Here is a 23,197-nt window from a genome sequence, read left to right as displayed (position 1 = left end):
TCCAGGACTCTTTTCCAGTCACGTCTGTCCCCTTGGCTCTAAGTACTTACAAGGAAGCACGGTTTCTAAGTGGAAACACGATTGCCGGGGGCTTGGGGAAAATTTACTGTTTAACTTAGAGCTGTAACAAGATGGAAGCAGAAGACCTTCCAGCGCCCGCCTCTCCTCGTGTGGCCGTTTTTCTGGCCCTAAGTAATCATGGCTGGACCTCTGGACTCATGGCCTCTCCAGGCCCAGCACATCCAGCTTGTTTCTGGGGCCTGTTTTGGAGAGAGAAGCATCACTTACTGGCTCTTGGAGGAATTTGTATTTCTTTAGGGCGTCATACACCCGGGTAAACTCAGACCTGGTGCCGCAGAGATGGACCATCACAGGGTGGAGAGGGAGGACCCGCCCCTCACCCCCAACTCACACCCCCCGGGGCTTTGTGGTGCTGATGTGATTTCTGAGAGTTGAAATGCTAGAAACTGTTACAGGACACCAGCTATTGTTTTTTAGGATGAGAGATTTGTTGAGTTCTTTTGTTCGTAATTCATATCTTCAATATGTGGCAAAAACCTACCAGAGGGCCGGCTCCTGTCCATGGGACCTGAAACTATAAAGGAAAGGGTTGCTCCTATGTCCGTTAAGAACTGCTCTAGGTTGCAAGTAACTGAGAACCAAAATAACAGCCATTTCACACAAGATAAAAACTTTGTCTCACGTAAGAGAAGCCCAAGCAGCAGTCCTGGGCGCCAAAGTGTCATCAGGGACTCTGGCTTTCTGTTCTACCATCCTCTGTGCAGGGTTTCCATCTTCAAGGCCACCTCAAGATCCAAGATGACTGCTGGAGATCCAGCCATCACCTCTGTATTCTAGACAGGAAACTGGAGGAAGGGCTGTTTGTCTGCTTTGTCTCTACCCTAAACCTTGCCTTACATTTCCTTGATTACCCTAGCTGCAAGGGAGGCTGGGGACTATGGTCTTTGAGCTGTGCACATGGTTTCCTAGGATAAAATCAGGATTCTGTTAGTGAGGAAGGGAGTGTGGATATTGGATTGTCAACTAGCAGCTGCTCCCCCAACTCCCACAAACACACAGACCTGCTTCCTACCAAATACTGCATGAACTTGCCATGGTGCCAGGCTGGAGCAGGCCTGGTTGGGCTGTGCTTGTTGGGTCTGTACTCAGAAAGTTTGCATTGAGGGGGTCAAGGAGAAGAATGGTTCTAGAACCCATAAAGCCGTTGCTGTCTGCTGTGGAGGGAGTGTGGCTCCCGGGCTGTGGGCAGCAAACCCACCGGAGGGCCTTAGTCCACCTGCTGCCTCCTGAGCTGAAGGATGGAGCGAGGCTGCACCTCGCAGGAACGCTACCTGCACAGAGAGACGGAGGGCACGTGCGGGGAGCTGAGGAAGGGGGCCTGGCCTGCGGCTGGAGTCGGGGGACGCAGGGGCGTAGACAGGGAAACCTTCCAGGCAGCCTGTGAAAGGGGGCCCTTCCCAGGGTGACCATACAGCTTACTGTCCAAATCAGGACACGCCCTGGTCAAAGGGGTGCCATTAGCAATGAGCCCCAAACCCAGGTGTAAATCAGGCCTGTCCTGGGAGAACTGGCATGCACGGGCACCCTACCTTCACCCTGCATATGACACGGGGCCTGAAACGAGCTCACTGGGGGTGGGCTGCAGGTTAGGAAGGTTGCAAGAGCCGAAAACCTCTGCAAACTATTAAACAAATGGTTGAAAACAAGGAAATGAAGAAATTTTAATGCAACAAAAACAACAGCGTGGCACACTTTCCTCTGCCTGGGGATGTGCACGTCCTCTGTCCTGAGGGCTGGGGGGCTCCTGGCTTTCAGGGCCCCGCCCTACGGGCAGCACACCCGTTCCACGCGTTACATTCAAGTGCTGTTCTGGCTCCCAGGGGCCGCTGCCCTCTGACCTGGTTCTGTGTCCTTCGTGGGGTCCTGTCTCCCTGCTCACACCGGCAGGGCTGGCCGACTCAGCAAGTCAGCCCTGGGGGGAGTGGACCGCTCCCTGCTCCCTCCGGAGCTGCATCAGCTCCCGAGGCTCCCGGGAGGGGCTCCTCCTCACCGGGAGGACGCAGCCCCTGGGCCGTCTAGGCAGCGGGACGCCCCTCGCCCCTTGGCGTGGCCCCGTGGGATCTGGACACCCCTCGCGAGTCCCGCTGGGACTCGGCGGTGCCCGCGGCTCACAGCTGGTCCTCGTCCACCCACACGGTCTTGCGCTGCTCCTCGCCGATCTTGTCTTTGATGACACGCAGCAGCTCCTCCACGCTGCCCCACATGTCGGCCTCCACGGTGCCGTACAGGCAGGGCAGGGCCTCCAGCTCCTTCTCCTTCAGCCGGCACAGGCGCAGGAACTCCTCCTCCGTCTCGGGCCGTGGCAGCATCTTCCTGCGGGCAGAGAGCGAGGGAGACGCACGGGGGCGAGGCTTGGCGGGGCGGACCCCGCCCTGTGGGACCCCCACCTGCCCACCCCTGGGAGAGCCCGGCCACCGTGCCAGCGCCCACCCGCTGGCCACCCTGCGGACGCTGCCTCCCCCGCTCTGCTTCTCCTTCGTGTCTACTGCTTAGCAGCTTAAGTGCTGTGCCCTCTTATTCTGTTCTTTCTGGAATCCTAAAAGGCAGGGACTTTTCAACAATGTCATTTTACTTTTTGATTGTGGTCAAGTACATGTGAAATGAACCTTCGCACCTTGACCGTCTTTAAGTGCACAGTCCAGCACTGGGAGCTGCTCACGCTGACGCGCACCGTCTCCAGAGCTCCCTCATCTTGCACAACTGAGACTCCACCCGTCAAGCAACCCCCCACCAAACCCCCGGCACCCACCCTTCCACTTTCTGTCTCCGCCTCTGACTCCCACAGGGGCCTCGTATAAGTGGAATCACACAGGGTCTGTCCTTCTGTGTCTGGCTAATTTCACCGAGCATCATGTCCTCAAGGTCCAGCCACGCTGGAGCAGGTGTCAGTTCCCTTCCTTTCTGAGGCTGAGTCATGTTCCACTGTGTGGATGGACCACATCGTGTTTACCCATTCATCTCTAAATGGACACCTGGGCTGCTTCCGCCTTCGGCTACTGTGAATGATGGATGTGCAAACATCTCCTGAAGACCCTGCTTTAGTTCTTTTGCGTACAGACCCAGAACCGTGGTTCCTGGATCACGTGGAAGGTCTATGTTTAATTTTGGAGGAAGCTCCGTACTGTTTTCCACAGCAGCTGCACCCTTCTACATTCCCAACCGGCCGTGTGCAAGGGCTCCGATTTCTCCCCATCTAGGCCAACTCGTGTGAGTTTCTGCTTTTTGGACAGCAAGCAGCCGTCCTCACACGTGGGAGGTGGTGAGGTGGGTGGGGTCTCTGGTCGTGTCCGCGCACCTACAGGTCCCCGGGCCTGGCACTTAACAGGCGCCTGGTAAATACTTGGGCAGAGGATGGAGCGGCCTGACCGCGCTGTGTCGGCTGCAGCTGTGTGCGAGGAGCGGTGGGGATCAGAGACGGTGCCCGTGACGGGCAGGCCCCACCGTCCCCACCCCCGCACCCGCCTGACTCCCTCCTCCCATCAAATCTCCCCGCTGACCCTGCAACAACCGCACAGGCTTGACCCTGAACACGGTCACAGATCAGACCTTTCCTCACTGCCCACCAGACCGGACCTTTCCTCACTGCCCACCAGGCAGGATCTGGTCCCAGCATCATGACCCCCGGCCCAGGTTGTCATGATGTCTGTGTCTCGACACAGCAGCCAGCGGGGCCTTTACATCCCTCGTTAGACGACGTCACTCCTCAAAACCAGCTCCTGTCTCACTCAGATGTCACATCTTTCTGAGGCCGACAGGGCCCGGCGTGGTCTGGACTCCCCTTGGCCACAGTCACCTCTCGCCACTCTGCCCGCCATGCTGGCCTCCTCTGGGCTGTCCCCACCTGGGGGTCTGGGTGCCCTCTGTGCCCTCTGCACCTGCCCGGCCTGACCTCGCTGTGGTGTGTCTGCTCCAATGTTGGCTTCCTGGACCACCTGGGTCCCATGGCTCCCACCCACCCCTCCCGGCACCCATCCTCCTGGACACGCGTTACTGTCCTGTTGCTGGAGGTCAGGGCCATGTCCCTCTGGACTGGAGACAGACACTCGATAAGGATTCACTAAAGGGATGCCTGGGGGTGGGGTGGGCCCAACACAGCCAGCTGTTCTTAGTGGGAACCCCAGAGGCTTGGTGAGGTGGGGGGAAGGGAGGGGGCACTTTAGGGCCCCTGGGGGGTCCCAGAGCCCTACCTGAACTTCTTGATGTTCTTCTCCGACACCCGGATGAAGAGCACAATGGGGTAGATGCGGGACTTGATCAGGTCTCTGGTGCAGCTGATCCCGGCCTCCAGCAGACAGTGCTTGTTCTGCAGACACAGCGGCCGGCAGTCAGCAAAGGCCCACTGCCTCCTACGGCCCGTGTGGGTGCCTGGGGTGGGCCTGCTGTGCAGGGTCAGGCTCCACGGGACAGAGCCGGGGGCAAGGGGGCCCTGAGTGCCCCCAACTGAATCAGAGAACCACCCTGGCAGAACCCAATCTCCAGACACCTGGTTCCCCCTGCGCAGGGACGGGTGCTGGCAGAGCCCTGGCCCCCAGCTCGGGGTGAATCAGGTGGCGTGGATTTGTCTTAATAAACATCGAAGTCGGCGTGGAGAACCCCTCTGCTCTATTTTGCCTGTGGAGACTCTCGATACCAGGACAGGGTGGAAGGCACTTGGAAGGTGAAGCGGCTGGATGGTCCCGGTTCTACAGCATGACCCGCAAGTGCCTCGTTTCTGAGGAAGGACAATCCCTGTTTTGCTGAAGGTGTCACTTAAAAAAATTCTCTGCACTGAAACAGACCTTGACGACAGAGAAGAGCATGTCACACGCTCCTCAGCCTGCAGCTCGGGGGATTTTCATAAACCGAACGTGCTGGGGAACCAGCTCCAGGTCCAGCGGCAGAGACGGCCGGCCCTGCCCCGTGCCCCTTCCAGTCAGGCCACGACTGGACTTCTCACAGCACGGGTTCTCAGACAGCGTCCCCTTCGCAGCGACAACCACCTCAGCTCCAGCCCTGCTCATCCGTTCCCCATCTACTCTGGCTGTCAGAATTCCCTCAACCCTAATACCCAGCAACTGGGCAAGGCTGGCAGACAGCTCTGCCCATGCTCTGATCCCCCGACAATGCGGGAGGGTGCGGGAGGGACCGTCGGCTGGACGCCTGCTCCTGACGCCCCCCAGGTCACCGTCTCCGACGCGGGCCGTGATCACCCTGTGGGCAGCCTTCACCCAGCCCCGGAGCGAGAAAGAACTCCACGCTCAGGGCCGGCCAGGGTCACGAAGCCTGGCTCTGGAAGACTCCAAACCGTGTGCAGACGCCTTGTCTGCGTCACTGCCAAGAACCTCTGGGTGGTCCATGCCCCCCGTCTGGCGAACACGGTCCCTGTCACCCGCTCACAATCTCTCGCCCCTGTTGTCACAGCCAGGCGCACACGCGTCCCTGACCACCACGGTCCAGAGGACCAGCACCAGGAAGCCGTCAGAGACAGAAGGAGGTTCCACATACAAGTGCCCGTCAGAGCTGGGGAACAGGGCTTGGGGAGGCAAGCGCACGGCACAGGGAGAGAGGAAGAAGGTTCGCCCGCGGGGAAGTGAGAGCATCCCACCGCCTTGGTGGCCCAGGCGGCTCTCAAGCCAGTCGGGCAGCGCCAGCCCCTCACCTTGGCCGCCACAGCCTCGATGTGGGCGGGAACCACGCATTCAAAGGTGTTGGGGTTCTTCTCTCGGGAGCAGATGATGGTGTCTGTCTTCTGCTTTCTGAGGAACTCATCTCTCGTGACAACATCTGTGGGGAGAGAGGTCAGTCCTGAGGGCAGCACGGGTGGTCACGGGCCGACTGTCCCATCTGGGCCCTGCCCTGCTTCCTGGGCTCAACAGAGCTGCACGTCTGATCCCTTCCTGGCCACATTTCAGTGGATCTCATCTCCTCCGCTAGACCCCGAGGCTTCCCAACTGAGGGCAAGGTCAGGGTCACATTTTATAGTCCCCACGGCAGGCAGCTGTCCACACCCTTCCATTCATTCCTGAGCCCTTAATACAAGAAGATGAGGAAGAGGAGGAACAGGTAGAGGACAGGGAGGGGGGGGGAGGGGAAGGAGGAGGGCAGCCCGCAGCGGGGCGCCCACACCTGGCTTGCACATGGTGAACTCCATCGCGCCCCCGGAGTTGAGCAGCTTCTGGACCAGCGCCTTGGCCAGCATGGTGGGCGTGAAGAGGACGGGCCGGCGGCGCTCGCAATAGAAGGCGCGCACCAGGCTGTAGGGGATCAGGCTGAGGTTCTTGCCGAGTTCGCTCTCGGGGTCCAGCTCTGGGAGGGGACAGGGAAGGGCTGGCTGTGGCTGGGGCGGGGGCACCCAGGTGCGCTCTTGGCCCCATGGAGCCCTGAAAACCATTTGGGAGTGGGGGTGGGACACCGGGGGCTAGTTCTTAAAAACGACTGCACAGAGCGCCGCGTGCCCACAGCCTGGGACGCCCTTCCAGCATCCAGAGACATTCACGGGCGACCTGTGGGCCGCGCTGGTTTGGGAGCTGGGGTGACAGGGCTGAACCGGGCAGATGGCCCTGCTCCCAGGTCAGGAGGTGTGGCGGTGGCGGGAGGCAGACAAGGAGTGCGTGACACACTCCAGCTGCTGAGCTCTGCAGGGAGAGGCGCCCCGGGCCTGGGAGGCGGGCGGGGAGGGCTGGCTTGCCAGCAGCCCAGGGCCCTGCAGGACACGGCGCGCCGGGCGCCCCTCGCCGGCCTCGTGATAAATGGCCGGAGAGGATCAACGAGTAAAGCCGCACGGCAAACAGCTCCGATGAACCCGGGAGCCTGGGCTCAAACCAACGACAGCGGGCGTCGGTCGGGGAGCTCGGCAGGACGCGCCCGCAAGGCGGTCGGTCCTTCCACCCAGGGCCAGGCGGCTCCTCTCAGGGTGGCACCCCCCCAGGGAGGGGGCCGACGTCGCAGTCCCACCCGTGGGACCCATGCGGCCCGCCCAGACCCCCGAGGCCGCCTGCATGCCCGCACCACACCTTCCTGCTTCTCGGTCAGGAGCTTCGAGGCGTCCAGCGAGGACCGGGCCAGGCTGCCCCGCGGGCTCCCGGAGACGATGCGCACCCGCTCGTGGCTGTTCATCCGCTTGTACTTGTTCTCGGACCTGCTGACGAACTGCGGGCAGAGGGCAGCGGGTGGAGACAGCCTGCCCGGGGGCTGGCGCCGTCCCTACCCCCCTGAAGTCAGGGGACTCCTAGCAGGTGCTGCAAGTTTTTCAGCTGTCTGGGATGCCATTGGTGGCAGGTAAGCAAATAAACGCCTGTGCTCTCCTCCCCGCTGGGCACGACCTGCGGGCAGCTGGTCCCAAGCAGGCCCTCAGTGGAGCCCCCCGCAATCCCACCCACATCTGGGGGAACCTGGGGCACTGTGGGGCCTGGAGCGCTCCAGCTGCAGAAGACCCCTGGCTGAGAGCCTCCACTGGCAGGACCACCCACAGATGGCCCACTAGGTGGGCGGGTGCAGGGGACGTCACCCCCTGCCTCGGCATCCCCGAGTCTCCCGGGGGAGCGCCTGTGCCCTTCTACGATTCGGAGTTGAGTCCTGGAGGGCAGAAAGGGATTGGACTCGTGCATGATGTGTGGGCACAATGAAGTGTGTTCTCACGTGGTCCTGCCTTCCGGAGGGCCTCCGACTTCACCAGGGCTCCCCTCCACCTCTGTAAGTATCTTTCCGCTACCTGTTCACCTCTACCTGGGTTTTAGGGTCACACCATTAACCATTTCTCTGGGTCTCCTAAGTTCCAACATTTGGAAGGAGCAGTGGAGGGACACACGCGCTCCTCTGGGGCCTGATTAGCACAGCGCCAACACAGGAACACCGTTGCGGGGCTACATCTTAACCGTGTTCTCAGCTTTTGTCAACAGGGATAGAGAAAAAGGTCTGCACAAAATGCTCCTGTGTTTGTGTGAAATCACTTTTGAATACATCACCCACTAGGCTGTTCAATGTTCCTTGTACAATGATCCATGTCAGAAAAAAAAAAAAATTCCTTTTAGAATCAAGTACAAGGGAAAAATTCTTTCTGGTCCCAAAGAGCTAAAACATTTCAGAGTCAGAGAAGACATAAAGAACCTGCTCGTTTCCCTTTTCTCCTTGGCTGCTGGGATGCTCAGGAATAAAATGAATGCTCAATCTGAGGGATTAAACTGACCCCTGGAACGTTTGTTTTCCTCTCCTAATTTTTCTATTAATGTCTGAACAGCTAAGATGTTTAAGTTTCTTTTAGCCCTAAGTTTGCTCAAACCTTTTATGAAAGCAAGGTTTGCTTCCAACAGGCACAGAGACTGTCTACCCACCCGTCACTGTGAGGATACAATGGGACAGGAAATATGAGGTGCTGTGAAAAGTTGCAAGTGGCAGACAGACACAGCGCATGGCTGCTCTGATACTGCCTCCTCTTCTCGGTAGAGAGGTCAGGGCTGCAGCAAAATGTGGCTGACAGGCAGCAGGCGCTCTGAGAGCTTTACCTGAAGCAGCTGGCCGAAAAGGAAACTTGCTCGCGAGAGGCGGGGACTGACCCGGGGGTCCGTGGTAGGAAGCGGTTCTTCGGGTTGCAGGGTGTTCTGAAATCAGTTTATCAGCCAGTCAGACCCGCTGGCATATTCATGCCACTGAGAACAGGAGCTGGCCCCCAGCCCCGCTCTGTGTTGATGGGAAAACGCCCGTCGTGGACCAAGTGCTCCCCACAGGGGAGCAAGCTCAGAGGGTGAGGGGTCCCCGGGACTTGTTCCAACAGAGACCAGAGCCTGCAGAGGGCAGGGCGCACCACAGCTGGGCAGAGAGGTGGGGCTCCTTCTGGAGGGGGCGGCCCTTCCCTGAGGAACCCAGTCCCCCGTGATGCATCGTCCCAATGAGACCGACAGCTCCCACTTGGAATCCCCTCCAAAAAGGGCCCCAGGGGAGGTGGTGTGAAGCTGGCGGGGCACTGGGCAACCTACCCGGAGGGCCCTCAGGGTGTGGTGGGCCGAGTCTGCCTCCTCCCGGCTGCCCCGGTGCATCAGGCGCTGCAGCTTGACCAGGAGGAGCTGCTGGGCTCTGGGGAGGTGGGAGGGGAGGGCAGAGCCTCAGGGACCAGAGCAGACCCCCAGGGCCGGGCCTGGGGACGCCGGCGGGAGGCTGGCCTGGGCAGGGGGCCCTGTGTAGGGTCTGCGCTCTGAGCCCTAGGGCTACCCCAGGGAGGACTGGGCCCTGAGCATCTGGGCTTGAATCCTGCCTCCAGCACTGACTCATTGTGGTGCTGGGGCGAAGTCGCTTAACGTCCCTGAGCCTCGGTTTCCTCATCTGTAAATCGGGTCCTCTGATGCTGGCCTCGCAGCTAGAGCCTGTGGATGCTTTACAGATGCCTGAGGCGTCTAACCAGGGCGGGGCTGAGGCTCAGTCCTTGGCGGCTACTGCTATGTGATTACAGATGCTGTGAAGCAATGGAATTAGGAGAGCTACAACCCTGGAGACGGGGAGGGCTCTGACGAGCAGGAGGGAATGGGGGTGCGGGGCACGGGTCGGCAGGCAAAGGCCTCCCCCCGAGCCCCTCCGCTGAGCTGCACGGCCCCGCGGCTCCGCCGGTTCCAGCCTCACCGGCTGTAGCTGGGGATGGTGCCCATGTCCAGGTCGTGGTCCGTGAAGGGGTCAACCCGTGCACACAGCCACTCGTGCTTGTCCTGGTACATGGTGTCGCGCACATGCACGACGTCGTCGCACTTCAGGGACATGGAGCAGGCGTCCAGCTGGCTGGAGATGTTCAGGTTGAGCCGGATGTAGAAGGAGTCCCCCGATGTGATCAGGCCCTCCTCCATGTCCTTCAGCAGCTTCCGGTACCCTGCCGAAGGAGAGGAGGCAGAAGCCATCGGCAAAGGGCCTCCCGCTGCTGGGGTCCCCCCAGACGATGCCTCTTCGGGTTCGTGGTTGGGGAAACATCTGTCCTCCCCGAGGGGTGACCAGCTGAGTCACTGATGGGTTTCTCTCTGTCTTGGCTGCCAAGACGCTCCGGGTGAAACTTTGTGCCAAGTTGCAACCAATCTAGGATCTCCGCTACAATCTCCACGTCCCTCCCCACCAACATACAGCGCTTGTGTTTTATCATTTTTTTCTTTAATTGATGTGTACCTTATATGCAGGAAACCCCATCATCCTTAAGTAGTCAGTGTGACGGATTTTCACACGTGGACCCCTAGGTAACCACCACTCAGAACCCTCTCACGCCCTCGGTCAGAACCCTGCAGGGCGGCCGCTATGCTGCCTGCCAGCGGCACAGGCGAGCTGCGCCTCACTCCGTGGGAGAGGAAGCAGGTGGCAGGTGCTCTTCCGTGCCCGGCACTCACGGTGCAACGTCACACCTGGGAGAGTCACCCAGGACGCAGCCACGTAGCATCGTGTGTGCTTCTTCATCCCTGTAGAGCCCTCCCTGTGGGGCTGATTTATCCTTCCCTGGTGTGCACGTCTGTGCGGTCTCCAGTTTTTGGGGCTATTTCGGATCACTCTGCTATGAACACTCTTACAAAAATACGTTTGTGGATGTATCGCATGTACTCATGTCTCCTGCATGTCGTCACAGAAGTAGAATTACCAGCTCACCTGTCGTGTATACATTTAGCTTTAGTAGTGTTTTCCAAAGTGCCAGGACCACGGCACGTTTTAACCTTAGTTAACACCATCGCCCTGTAGTGTAAAACGTTATGAATGCCTTTGGAAGGAAGCAGGGCATAAAACCACGAATACACTAAACGCAGTAAACGTTCAGTGAATGTCCGGGGCATAAATCCATGATATAAACCCCGAAACCAGCCCCATGCGCAGGAAGCCACAGCACAGCGGAAACTAAAGCAGTCCTGACAGCCAGGCCCAGAAACAGCTCCTCAAATGCCCACACCTCACATGCCTGGGAGACCTGAGCCAGCAGGCCTGTCTGACCACCCTTCATGCAGAGACCGGGATTCCGGGTTGGGCCCGTCCCACCCACCTGGGTGGAGTGAACACCGCGCACTGTGTGAGCTCTCCACCACCTGGGAGGAAAGGCCCTGCAAACAGGATCCTGCCACAGGGAACCCTGCTATCACTGAACTCCAGATGCACCAAACCAGGTGGTGCAGCTCACGCTGCGTCCCACGGCCCCGGGGCTGGCGGGCAGGGCAGTGCCCGGAGACTTACTGCTGGGCTGGGGCGCCAGGCCTGGCAGCGGGGAGGAGCCCGCCCGCGAGGGAGGAGGCCGGGCCTGTGTCTGGGGACAGGGCATCCCTATTATCTCCCGCGCCCAGCGGGCGCTGCCGGGAAGGAGCGCGCACGCGGCCGTGGGAACGGCTAGAGTGCGGCTATTTATGCTCTGCTGAAACATTCATGAGCCCTGGTGGTTAAACATAAGATCCAGCTGCAGAAATAATCACACGGAAAAAAACCAAAGGTGAGAACGGGAACTCAGCGTTCGGGAGATGGAGGACACTGCCCGGGAGTCCTGGCCGAGGAGACACTGTGAGAAAGCTGCCGGGGGCCCGGCGAGAAGGGGGTGAGGCCTGGGCACACGGCCCGGCCACCGTGTGGCTCAGGGGGCCTGCTGCCGCCGGAGCGGCCCCCTCAGACTCACGGCCTACCTCACGGCCAGGAAGCCCGAGAGAGGACGCAGACCTCAGCCCGGCAGGGAGAGGGGACAGCCAACCAGGCAGCGACGCGGCCATCGGCTCGCAGTCCGCGCGCGGCTGGACGTGCTGTCTCTCCCGTGAGCGGGACACGTGTCCCTGTGTCTGCCCTTCCCTGCCTGCTGCCCACAGCTGCCCCTCCGTCCCCCATCATCCCCCCGTCGGGCAGATGAGCAAGGGGACGGCGCCCATGCCAGGCCCCACCCCGCCCGGGTCCTCACCCTCCTGGTTGACCTTGTAGTGCAGGGTGACGGGGCCGCTGCACCTCTGGATGGTCCAGTGCGCCTCCTCCTTCGTGCACGTGTCCAAGGGGACGCTCTGCTTCTCGCCTTTGATGCAGCCCTCTAGCTAGATACCAAAGACACACGTCCTGCTCGGGCTCCCTGGTGAGGCGCGCAGAGCTACGGGAGACCGCCCCGCCAGGGAATAAAAGCCCCCTCCCCAACACAGACCAGCTCAGAAAGCATCCCCCTCAAATGGGGGTCACGTGCCTCCCATCCGCCAGCCAGAGCACGTGTGTGCACGTGCGTGCGTGCACAGGCTCCAGGGACGTGAGCCAAGAGTCACGGAGAGAAGGGCCCGGCGCGCGGCTTCCAGCGAGGATGTGACAGGCCCGCGCCCTCACAGCCCCCTCGTCCTGGCCAGGAACCCGCAGCTTGACGGGCTCGGGGGCGGGGGTCCCCGCACTGGCAGCAGCGGAGGCAGCGGAGCTGCCGCCTCCCCCAGGCCCCAGCCCCCTGCCCCTCACCAGCAGCAGCTGGTGGCCCTCGCGGAGGCCGGCCTTCTCGGCCAGGGAGCCCGCCTTGACCGAGTGGATGAAGCTTCCGCTGGCGTTGCCCCCAAGCAGGCTGAGCTGGGAGATGAGGCTGTCGCCGCTGAGCGTGGCGTGCTGCACCGAGAGCCCGGGGCCCCGCACGTGGCCCACGGACGTGACCGACGGCCGGAAGGGTCTGGGTCGGGAGACGAGACGGGGGTTAGGCGGCTGCTGTGGGACCCCCGGCCAGGTACCCCGAGAGCGGGGCCCGGCCTGCGGCCCCCTGGGGAGTCCTAGCAGCAGGGGCCCCGGGAGGCCGCTGCCGTGAGGCTGAGGCCAGGCACGCCCCAGCTGCCGGCGTCGCCTGTGAGGGCCACCAGCCCCTCCTCGCGCACCGCGTGGCCGCATAGGCACAGCCCACGGGGCTCTGGCGACACACCGGCGGGGCCCGGGGCCGGTCAGACGTCCGGGTCCTGCTCCTTGACTCTACCGGGCTGTGTGGCCCCAGGCAAGCCCCTTCCTCTCTGGGCCTGGTGACGGCCAGGGGAAGTGATTTCCGACTCTGGGACGCTACGATTCCCAGCCTCTGATTCTGGAATACGGGTGATGTGGACAACCCCTGTGCAGGGGATCGAAGGGTGACCAACCTCCACCTCCTCCCTGCCCCCCTCCCCAACCTCCCCTTTCCCGTGACTTCGGTACCTTTCTAGAGAGAACTTCCTGAACATGAGGTTGACCTGCTCCAGGTCATAGGCGTCCAGGCCCTCAGACTGGTGGGAGGAGGAGGAGGAGTGGATGGAGGGAGGTCCAAAGGAGTACCGCTCGTGGCTGTCATCTGCAGAGGAGCAAAGGCCCTTCAGAGCCCCGAGCGGCCGATGGAGCAGGGAGGGCGGCCCCTGGAGCTGCTGGGACGGCTGACGGGTCAGGCCGGGCCCTCCAGCCCCTGCTCCTGCCTGCCTGCCACCCGGGACATTCTACCCCCGGACGAGGGAGCGGCCTTAGACAGCTGGTCCCCGAGGCCCTGGGGGGTAGAGGCTCCAGTCCTGGCAGAGCCATCCCCCTGCCTCCAGGAGGGGAACCTGGAAAGGGGTCTCCATCAGCAGGAGCTTGTTCTGCTTTTGAGTCGGGGTCCACATTTTCATTTTTACCACCATCCACCGGCCTCTATGGGGCCAGGAACGGAAGAGCAGTGTCTGGACCCAGTACGGAAGCCCCCTCTCCTCCCAACTCAGCCGGCCCCCGAGCCCCTGGGGAATACGCCCGCCCCCGCACAGCTGCCGCTGGGATGGGAGGGCCGCCCATCGTGCTTGGGGCTGATAACGAAGGCTTCTCTGCAGAAGGAATTTGTCCCGACACCGCAAAATGCTTTGGACTACTGCCCAGGATTCTCTTCGCAGCTCTCCCCTTTCCAAACTCCTTGAGTTCTTCCCATTACCCAGCCTCGATTAGGTGCTGACCTCTCTTTAACACTTGATAGCTTCTGATGGTCTCCAATTAAGGAGAGCCACTAATCTTTCATTTCATCTGTTGGCTGCCTGAGCCGGTGAGCGGTGGAGGGAGGCTGGGGGGAGCCCCGGAACTGAGGGGGCTGGCAGGCCATACCCGGGGGACTCTCAGCCAGTTGCCACACTGCCAGCAACACAGGGGCCCGAGGGATGCTGCCACCATCCCAAGGCGCCGAACCCTCCACCGCGAGGCCGGAACGCTTCCTGCTCCTCTCTCTCCTGCCCATCCAGTCAGAAGCTCAGGTCTGGGCACTTCCCTGGTGGTCCAGTGGGTAAGACTCCACACTCCTGGACCAGGTCCGATCCCTGGTCCGGGAGCTAGATCCCATGTGCTGCCACTAAAAGTCCACATACCACAACTAAAAGATCCCACATGCCGCAACTAACACTAGGCCCAGTCAAAATAAATATTGAAAGAAAAAAAAAAAAAAAAAAAGCTCAGGTCTGCAAATCTGCATCGGTCTCCCCACGGGTCCTCCGCTAGACCACCACCGTCTCCGCCCTGGCAAGAATTCAGGGACACGTGCTGCTGTGACCCGTGCACCTGTAACAGGGCCTGACCAGGCTCGGGGCCTCGCGGCTGCACGGGGTACGGGCGGGTGCTGTGCGCGTGCCGCCTCCCTGGAGACACAGCCCTCGCTCCCGGCTCTGCAGGGCATGTGCTGGGCAGGCGAACATGCCCTCCGCCACACGGACTCCGCCCGTGCGGCTGCTTCAGGGCCACCCCCGCCGCCACCCCCCGCCCGTCCAGCGCTTGCCTGCCCCACACCTCCAGTTTCAGGGGATGCAAAGCAGCCTGATCCGCCACCACATCGTCATCCCAGGGCCCCTGCCCCACGCCTGCCTCTCGTCTCGCGGAGGTTGGTTAACTGTTTGATTAACCTAGATTCTTATGAAACCCTCCTGCTTCCAGCCCACCGTCCACCACACTGCTCCTCAATCTCCCTGAGGCTCTGTTTCTTCATCTGCAAAATGAGGACAACGACAGCATTTCCGCACACGGCTGCTGAGTCCCTGTGACGGGATCACGGTGCTCGGCTAGCGACAGGAGAGCTGTGGTTTCCTACAAACCCAGACCTGATGGATCCCACGCTCAGCACCGGGTGCCTCCTACTGTCTGCAGAACAAAGGACGGGCTCCTCGGGTGCTTCCTGGCTCAGGCCTGCCTGCTCTGAACACAGACAGCCCTCTTGGCATCCGCTCTGCACACGTCTCCTGAGGACCTACTGTGTGCGAGGCTTCGGCCCAGGCAGGCCCTGCCGCAGGATCAGGATGTGGCCGACGTGGCTGCCACACCTGTAACGCCGTTCCGGTCTGCTGGGTACCTACCATCGAGGTCTAAGGCGTCGAAGCCACCGCTGTCATTATCTTCTTCGACGGTGCTGCAAGACACAAGGGGAGACAGGAGAGCTCTCCTGATGGTGTGCGCACGTGGTCAGGGGAGAGGGAAGCTTCTGGAATGTTCCAGCTGTCCGAGAGACGTTGGTTCTCAGAAAGCAGGATGGGCAGGAGAGGAAGGCCGGCAGGTGGGTGCAGGGCTACGCTCCAAGGGGGGGCTGCACGAGGCTGGGTGCTCTGCTGGGAGGGCAGGGTGGCCCCAGAACCCGCAGAGGCCACGTTAGACCAGTGTGCAGACGCACGTGAAGAGCCGGTGAGCAGCGCGCCCGGCAGCCCCACCTGCGACTCCCCACTCACTCCCCTCCTCAGACGCGTTTATACTCGGCCGGGCCGCGCTGTGCGCTGGGCCCAAGCAGCTGAGCCCCCTCAGACAGGACGGGACGGGAGTGAGCTGGGTGTTCCCGGGGGTCTCAGTCGCTCCCCTGTGGTTCTTGTGACGGAGTGACGAGGCCCAAGCCAGGCGGTCGGCAGGACCCAAGATGGAGGCCCAGCCCCGCCGGCCACCCCCTGCTCTGGCCCTGCCAGGACCCACCACCGGCCCCTGGATCTGAGTGTGAAATGTTAAACAGCCACTGACTGGAAACACCTGGATGCCCAGGTGTCTACACTGGGGACACCGCTGGTTTCTGAGGGGTGAAGAAAGGGGAGAGGGAGTAGGAACAGGGGGTACCATTCACAGGTCCCTCACTCTTTGGTAGAAAAAGCCAAGCTCTGGAACCATGGGATGGAAAAACCTGATTTCTGGGTAGCAGGGGGCACAGTGATGTAGTTTTCATCCTTTGCTAGCTTGCCGGGTGACCCTGGGAAAGCCACGTCCCGTCTCTGGGCCTCAGCCTCCTCACCTGCAAAATGAGCACCGCCCTGCCTACATCTCAAGCTTCCCTCAAGGACTGCCGAGCTAGGAGGTGTCGAGGGCACAGCAGGCACCCGGAAAATGCCCCACCTCCTCCCCCCACCTGTCACCCACCTCCGATGAGGCGCGTCTTCCTTATAGCGTCTGACGATGGAGTCGTTTCCTGGGGGCTCGGCCGTGATTGACATGATGCTAGAACGGCTTCGATGGGGCTGCTTCAGACACACACACACAGATGTGTCACGGGAGCTCGATATTTGCACGCTGCGCCTCCGCGGGCACAAATGTTATATACACAGGGGCTAAACTTAACTCAGGTGCAGTGCCGCCTGCTGCACAGGCCGCGTGGGCCTGCGAGCTGGTGCTCAGGGGCGGCCTTGGCCCAAGAAGGCTTGTGCTCAGCCCGGGGCGGCCGCAGCCACCGAGCCTGGCGCACGTCTGCTTGTACGTCTGCTCGGCCCGGGAGCAAGAAAGGGAGGCGGTGCCTTGTCTGTGCCCGGCACAGGCTGAGCTCTCTGTGCCCAGGGCTGCCTGGCCTTGGGCACCTGCTCCGGACGAGAGGAAGACCTTCGGGCCTGGTGGAGGCCCACACAGACGGCTCAGCTGCTGGAGGGTGGCCCTCTGAGAGGAGGCCCGCTGCCTCCTGGCAAGCGCTGCCTTAAACAGGAGCCTGGGATTTCACCTCCCAGAGCTGCGCTCAGACAGGAATCATGCGTTATCAAATCTCTGCCTCCCTCTGGGCCTGATTTTGGAAGCTGAGCTGACACGCTTCCCAGGGCTTCCCCTCGGGGTTAGAATTTCTAATCTCACGCCTCCCGCTTCCTGGCTGGGAGTAGTGACACCACAGTGGTGGGGGGGACCCTGTCCGCCTCTGCCCAGGTGGGCTGCAGGGAGGCCTGGGGGCTGCCGGGCAGGCCTTGCTCTGCCGCGCGGCTCCAGCTCTCCGGGCCCCGCCCGCCACCCCTCTCTGGCTGCCGGCGTCGCCAGGGGCTGAGGAGCAGAGGCAGGACTACCAGCCGCCTGTGCAACTCGCTGCAGCCCCGCGGAGGCCCATCTCCTCCTCCCACCAAGTGTTACATTGGGAAAGGAGGTGGCAAGAAGGTGTAAATACATCGTGAGGCCGGGAATGTCTTTAAATAAACAAGGAGGGCCTGGGCTGCAGCCCCGGGAGAGGAAAGCAAGCAGGGCCGGGCCTGCGGGGTGGATGCAGCCAGGGAGGAGGGTCTGGGCCACGCCCTGAGCTGGAAGGGGGAGCAGGGGTGGGGCCCTGCTCACCATCTTGGAGAAGGAGTTGGTGACGGGCAGGGACCTGCAGGAGCTGGGGCTGGCGTCCATGACATCGTCTTCGTGTCCCCTCCCTGTCCTCAGTGAAACGGGCAGTGGGTGCAGAGAGAAGGGGTGGCAGTGGGAGCAGAAAGGGGAGGGAGAGGTCAGTGAGGGCCCCTGGCGTGCTGTGCCCCTGGGGGCTGTCCTGTCTTGGGCGGAGGGGTCCTCCTAGGGAGGGTGGGAGGCGGCCTCCTCTCCCCTCTCCTTGAGGAAGAGCCTGGTCTTTTCACCACCACGTCCCACCCGCTAGCTAGGGCCAGGGCGACCTTGTCAAGGCTGGACGATGCCCTGTCGCGAGGACCGAGGTGGGCGTCCCCGGATGGCACTCCGTGTGGGACAGCGGGAACCGAGGCAGGAAGGTCCCTGCCCGGCCACCCCAACACCAGAAAGGACCCCACTGTCCTCACTAAACAGGCCGACTGGGGACTGGGGCGACGGGGGTGGGGTGTGTTGCCTCCGGTGGAGCCCCCGGAGCCCCTGTGCTCCTTCGAGGCCGCCTAGGAGCTTCTGCACCCTCCTCTCGGCCTTTGTCTTGCTGCGGGGAGCGGTCAGCTTCCCCACCCACGGCCCCACGCCCTACTGTGTGCATCTGTGTGTATGTGCACAGCCAGCCACACACACGCACCAGGGACTGTGGTGGCCTCGAGGGGACGAGTCATAGTTCCTTCCCTGGCCCAGCGCCCCATTCCAGGCAGCAGGCAAGGCTCTCTCTCTGCTGCACCCCTTTCCCTCTCCTTGACACAAAGACCCTCTATACTTCCTGCAGGCCCCAGGCCCTTTGCACCTCCCTTCTGTACAAGGTCCCCAAAACACCTGGTGTAGCCACCAGGGAAGTGGCAGGGCCCTCAGCTCAGGGCTCCCCTTCCCCTGGTTCCCTCAACAGGCCCAGCTCAGATCCGGACTCCTGGCTCCCCAGCTCTCCTGGCAGGGATGGCATCTGTGAACTCGGGCCTGGCCATCAACCTCTGCAGGCTTGTTTCTGGCACGGGCCAGCTCTGACCCCAGGAAGCAGCACAGCTCTCTGTATCATGCGCTTTCCAGGCTGCACGTGTCTCTGCTTCCTGCTCCCCCCCAGGGAGGTCCTTCTGGGCCTCCACCCCGGGGAGGTCCTTCTGGAGGCCGTGCCCAGCGGCCTCCATTCTGCCTTTCCCAGGCCCCGTCTACACATCCCCTTCTTGACAAACACGTCTCCCACTCTCCTCCAACCACTCTCCTGGGTGCCCAGAGCCACATCCCACCTCCTCACCGAGGGCCCTGCCTGAGTAGCTGGGCTCTAGAAGCGTCCGTGTGCACCTGCTGGCGCCCGGCACACAGCAGGTGCTTGGTTCACCCAGGCGAACCCTTGCTAACCAACTGCCACTCCAGAGTCGCACTGAGGACGAGTGAGAGGAATTCTGAGGACAGCGTGTCTCGGAGCACCGGGGCTTACGGGGAACTGGTGGCCTCCCATGCCGGGGGCTGCCTGGCCAGAAGTCTGCGAGGGAGGCCAAGTACCCAGAGCTCTGGACGGACCCACGGGGAGGGGACCTCAGATGCGGTGTTTCCGTGCTCAGGGCTCCTGCACTCTCTGGTGACAGCGAGCAGTAATTACTGTCTGGACACCCCGCTGCCCCGGGGCCCCAGGGCCCCTGAGACCCTTCCCAGGTTAACCACGCGGGACTGGTGCCTACGACGGAAGAAACAGATGGACCGAGAGTCAGAGTGACAGACAGGAGAGGGATCTGGGCGTCTCACTAACCTTGAAAATCTGCTGTTCGCTTCAGGCTGATGGGAGACTTGGCTCTCTGCAGCTGCTGGAGGGGGAGGGGCAGAGAGAAGACGGAGGACACAGATCAAACAGGCCCAAGACACACGTCACAGGCGCCACGGAAAGAAACAGATGGAGGCGAGCCCGCTGCCCCTCGTCACGTGTCTGCCAGAACCACGGAGGGCGCAGGACACCCGACTCCGTGGCCGCGGCCCCCCAGCCCAGCACAGGCAGCGGCTGCCACAGACACGCGCACCCCACGGGAGGCGGTGCTGCAAGGCTCGGATGGTACGAGAGCCGAGAGTGGAGGCGGGATGGGTGGCACTGTGAAGCTGAGCAGAACCGGGTACACGGCACGGGGCAATCTGCAGGAAAGGATGAAACTTTGGGCAGCTGCCCTGGCCACGCTAGCCATTAGGTGCTGGGCGCTCCGGGCTGGCCTCCGGGGTGCTGCCCTAGGCCTTCCTGCTCCCTGTGCGCGAGGGCAGGGAGAGCAGAGGCACTGCCAGGCCCCTCGAGTGAGACCGTCTCATTTGTTCATTCACTACATTCATTCATTCCTCGGCTGAAGGACTGCACTGGATACAGAGCAAAGCAGACAGGATGAGCATGTAACCCCAGCTCCTGTCACAAGCCACGAACGGCAACAAACACGCGACAGTCAGGACTTCCCTGGTGGCACAATGCTTAAGAATCCGCCTGCCAAGGCAGGGGACACGGGTTCGAGCCCTGGTCTGGGAAGATCCCACATGCCGCGGAGCAACGAAGCCCGTGCGCCACAACGACTGAAGCCTGCGCACCTAGAGCCCGTGCTCTGCAGTGAGGAGCCCGCGCACCACGAGGAGTAGCCCCCACCAGCAGCAACTGGAGAAAAGCCCACACGCAGCAATGGAGACCCAATGCGGCCAATACATTAATAAATTAAAAAACAAAACAAAACAAAACACGTGACAGACACTCAAAACCTATTTGTTGAGTAAGATGAATTTGGAGACAATGCTTATTTCCTCCTCTCTCTCTTTCTCTCCTTCTTAACTTCTACTACCCACATGAGAGATAAGAGAACTGCTAAAAACAAGTAACCAGCACTAGCTGGCAAGATGTCCGTTCACAGGGCTGACGGTGGTCGAGTAGCACCTGGGGTCCGAGACCCGCCCCAGAGCTACGTGAGGCCTTGCTGCGTCCTCGCCCACCTGCAGGGGCCCCCCAGCTCCCCCGCCCCGCCTCGATGGCCTGACAAGGGCCCTGGCGCCTCCCGGTCTGCGTGCAAGCACCTGGATGCCCTTCAGGTTCATCCTGCGCTTGGGCGGGTGGCAGGGCAGGAAGTAGCGGCTGTCCTCCGGCGAGTCCTCTGAGGTGGAGGAGTCGTCGGCCTCCTGACCGTTGGTCCTGGGGCTGGTGTCCCCGAAGTTCTGAGAGATGATGGTCACCGGCAGGTTCCTGGGCAGACTCTGGACACAAGGAGAGGCCGCGTCCGCGACAGAGCACGAGAAGCCACGGCCGTGCGCGGAAACGGCTCTGCGATGGGTGCCGTCCCTCCCTCGGGCGCCCGAGCTTGAAGCTCAAGACGGCCCCTCCTCTTTCCTGACCCCCGTGTCCACCCCGATGCCAAGACCTATCACCCTGGCTCCACTGTCCTCCTCACAAGCCCCCCGTCCCCACCTCCCTCCTGCTAGGGCCCGGGCACAGGCCCTCTTTTCTCTCCACTAGGAGAGGGATTGCCTCCCAGCTGGTCCCGGTCTCCCACCCGACACGCCACCCTCAGACCCCCCGTTTCTAGCCCCGTGCCTAAGCTGCAGACGTCAAACATACCGCTGAATGACTGAGTAACGATGAAAACAGTGCCGGGTACTGTCCTAAGGGATCCACTTCCAGGACCTGACGCTGAGGGTATTACATCACTTCCAGTGGATCCCCCCAAAGCCACGTCACGCCCTCATGCTGCCCTGCCTCCAAACCCCATGTTTTTAAGCCTCCCTTCCCTGCACAAAATCCTCCATGGTCCGAGACTGACCCACAACCAAACCCCTCAGCCAACGGGCCCGCCCTGCTCCCTCCTGCTGCCCCTCCAGCCCACCTCCTGCCTGTCCCCACCTCCCACTCCACAGATGACAGAACTGCCAGCGGCGCGCCGTGGGTGTCACACCTCGAGGCCTTTGCTCGTGGTGTCGCAGCGGCCTGGGACACGGCCCCGCCTTTCCTCACCTAGCTGGGCGCCATCACAGCTCTCACTCGTAAATTCAGCAGACGCTCCCCGAGGGGCCACCCTGTGCCCGTCATCCTGCTACACGCTGGACGGACGGAGGGGCCTACGCGGGGCTTCTGCATAATCACAAACTGAGGGAAACGCTCGAAAGTTGAGAGCTTAGCACAGGGGGTCCTGGTTTGCACTACGGGGCCAGCGAAGGCCTAGCTGAGGAAGTGACACTGCAGCCAGCCGCAGAAGGGAGTCAGCGCTTGGCCGGGTGACGTCCGGGGACAGCATCCCAAGTGGAGGTCCCAAGGCTCGCTTCTCCCGGAGGGGCTCTTTCTTGGAACCCTGAGAGAACGGGGGCCTCCTCCCCTGGGTGCCCACAGCACCCCTTCCACTGGTAATTTACAACATTTGCATCGCAGTATCTGTTCCTGGATTTGCCTCCAGCACTCGAGCTGAGTCCTCTGGGTGAGGGGTGGGTGGGTGGGGTCTTATCCTGGTTTCTCCAGGTCACTGACTCGTGATGCCCTCAGGCAAGCCACTCAGCTGCTTGCGTCCGGATTCTACCCTCGGCAAAGGAAGACAGTGATCTTACCCTCCTGGCAGGGCCGTCCTGTGGGTTAAATGAGGTAACACACGGAAGGCACTAGCATAGTCCCTGCACATGTATGACGGCACCCAGACCCACAGCGACGAGGGTGATGACATCCTCTGCCTCGATAGGCATCAGTCACTTTCGAGCACCTGGGGCCCAGCTGTAACGTGTACTTGAACTCCGTATACAGATAAATGACAGTTTCCTTCTAGGCCCTAGTGACTTCAATGGGAGCAAGGCATCTTAAACCCAATGAGCGTCCAGACGGGTTTAAGGAAACCCAGTGGGAGGCTAATGGCCAAGAGGGGTCACCTGAGAGGAAGCTGCGGTTCTAATGCGGAAGTGACTTGCCCGAGATCACACGGCCAGCAGGCGGCCGGGCCAGGGTTTTGTCCTGCCTCTTCTAGCTTCAAAACGAGCGGCATCTACTCATCGCGACCCAGACACACCACGGTCCAGGGCACGGGAGGGAAGGGTGTGCGTCCGCGTGGGAGCGCACGTGCCCGGCCGGCCCCACCTGCTCGAGGCTGCCGCTGTCCTTGGAGAGGCGCCGGAGCTTGCTCTCCAGGTTCACGATGCAGGCTTCCCGCCGGACCATCTCGATCCTCATCTCGTCGTTCTTCTCCTCCAGCTCGCGGATTTGCTTCCTGTACTTGTCCTTTTCGATTAGGCACTGGGAGTACTGGGTCTGCGCTTCGTCCCGGGAATGGAAGGCCTGCCCGGGAGGAGGAGGAGGACAAGGCGTCTGGCTTCTTCGCCCCGACACACCCACTCAGATCCGGGCGCCCACTCCCCAGCCCACGTCTCAGCCACACCGCCTCCGGCCCTTTCCCGGACCTTGACACGTGGGCGTTTCCATCACGACCGTCCTCAACACGTGTCACAGGCCCTGTCTGTCCAGCCCTGGCTGTGCGCCAGGTGCTGCGCTAGGAGGTCTGATGCAGCACCTCTCAGAGCCCACCCTCTACCCTACCAAGTGGTGCTGTTATTATTATTCCCATTTCACAGACGAGGGCACTGAGGCTTCCTGGGAGTGGCAGCCTGTCTGCAGTCTCATGTCTGAAGAGTGACAGGGCCTGGACCTGACCGTCTTACTCTAGCGCCC

General features: G+C 61.6%; 1 protein-coding gene across 2 annotated transcripts in view; it reads right to left on the bottom strand.

The window, feature by feature from the left end:
• Nucleotides 1-1,888: 1,888 nt before the first annotated feature.
• CARD11 (caspase recruitment domain family member 11) overlaps nt 1,889-23,197 on the bottom strand; it is a 106,135-nt gene continuing 84,826 nt past the window's right edge. Inside the window, exons 9-25 of one of the 2 annotated variants that reach the window (XM_057695658.1) lie at nt 22,610-22,807; nt 20,578-20,754; nt 19,295-19,349; nt 17,506-17,588; nt 16,345-16,445; nt 15,309-15,361; nt 13,177-13,309; nt 12,469-12,670; nt 11,942-12,068; nt 9,670-9,910; nt 9,033-9,129; nt 8,562-8,657; nt 7,074-7,209; nt 6,187-6,366; nt 5,720-5,844; nt 4,269-4,384; nt 1,889-2,394 (exon numbers count right to left, since the gene is read on the bottom strand). In XM_057695658.1, the coding sequence (XP_057551641.1) occupies nt 2,190-2,394; nt 4,269-4,384; nt 5,720-5,844; nt 6,187-6,366; nt 7,074-7,209; nt 8,562-8,657; nt 9,033-9,129; nt 9,670-9,910; nt 11,942-12,068; nt 12,469-12,670; nt 13,177-13,309; nt 15,309-15,361; nt 16,345-16,445; nt 17,506-17,588; nt 19,295-19,349; nt 20,578-20,754; nt 22,610-22,807 (2,325 nt within the window). In that variant the 3' untranslated portion in view covers nt 1,889-2,189. The remainder of the gene's footprint in view (nt 2,395-4,268; nt 4,385-5,719; nt 5,845-6,186; nt 6,367-7,073; nt 7,210-8,561; nt 8,658-9,032; nt 9,130-9,669; nt 9,911-11,941; nt 12,069-12,468; nt 12,671-13,176; nt 13,310-15,308; nt 15,362-16,344; nt 16,446-17,505; nt 17,589-19,294; nt 19,350-20,577; nt 20,755-22,609; nt 22,808-23,197) is intronic. The other variant, XM_057695659.1, reaches the window with a different exon arrangement.

The sequence above is a fragment of the Hippopotamus amphibius genome, chromosome 9, assembly GCF_030028045.1.
Source record: "Hippopotamus amphibius kiboko isolate mHipAmp2 chromosome 9, mHipAmp2.hap2, whole genome shotgun sequence".
Classification (NCBI taxonomy): Eukaryota; Metazoa; Chordata; class Mammalia; order Artiodactyla; family Hippopotamidae; genus Hippopotamus; species Hippopotamus amphibius.
Note: the sequence above shows the minus strand (reverse complement) of the source record. Positions and strands in the feature narration are given on the sequence as shown.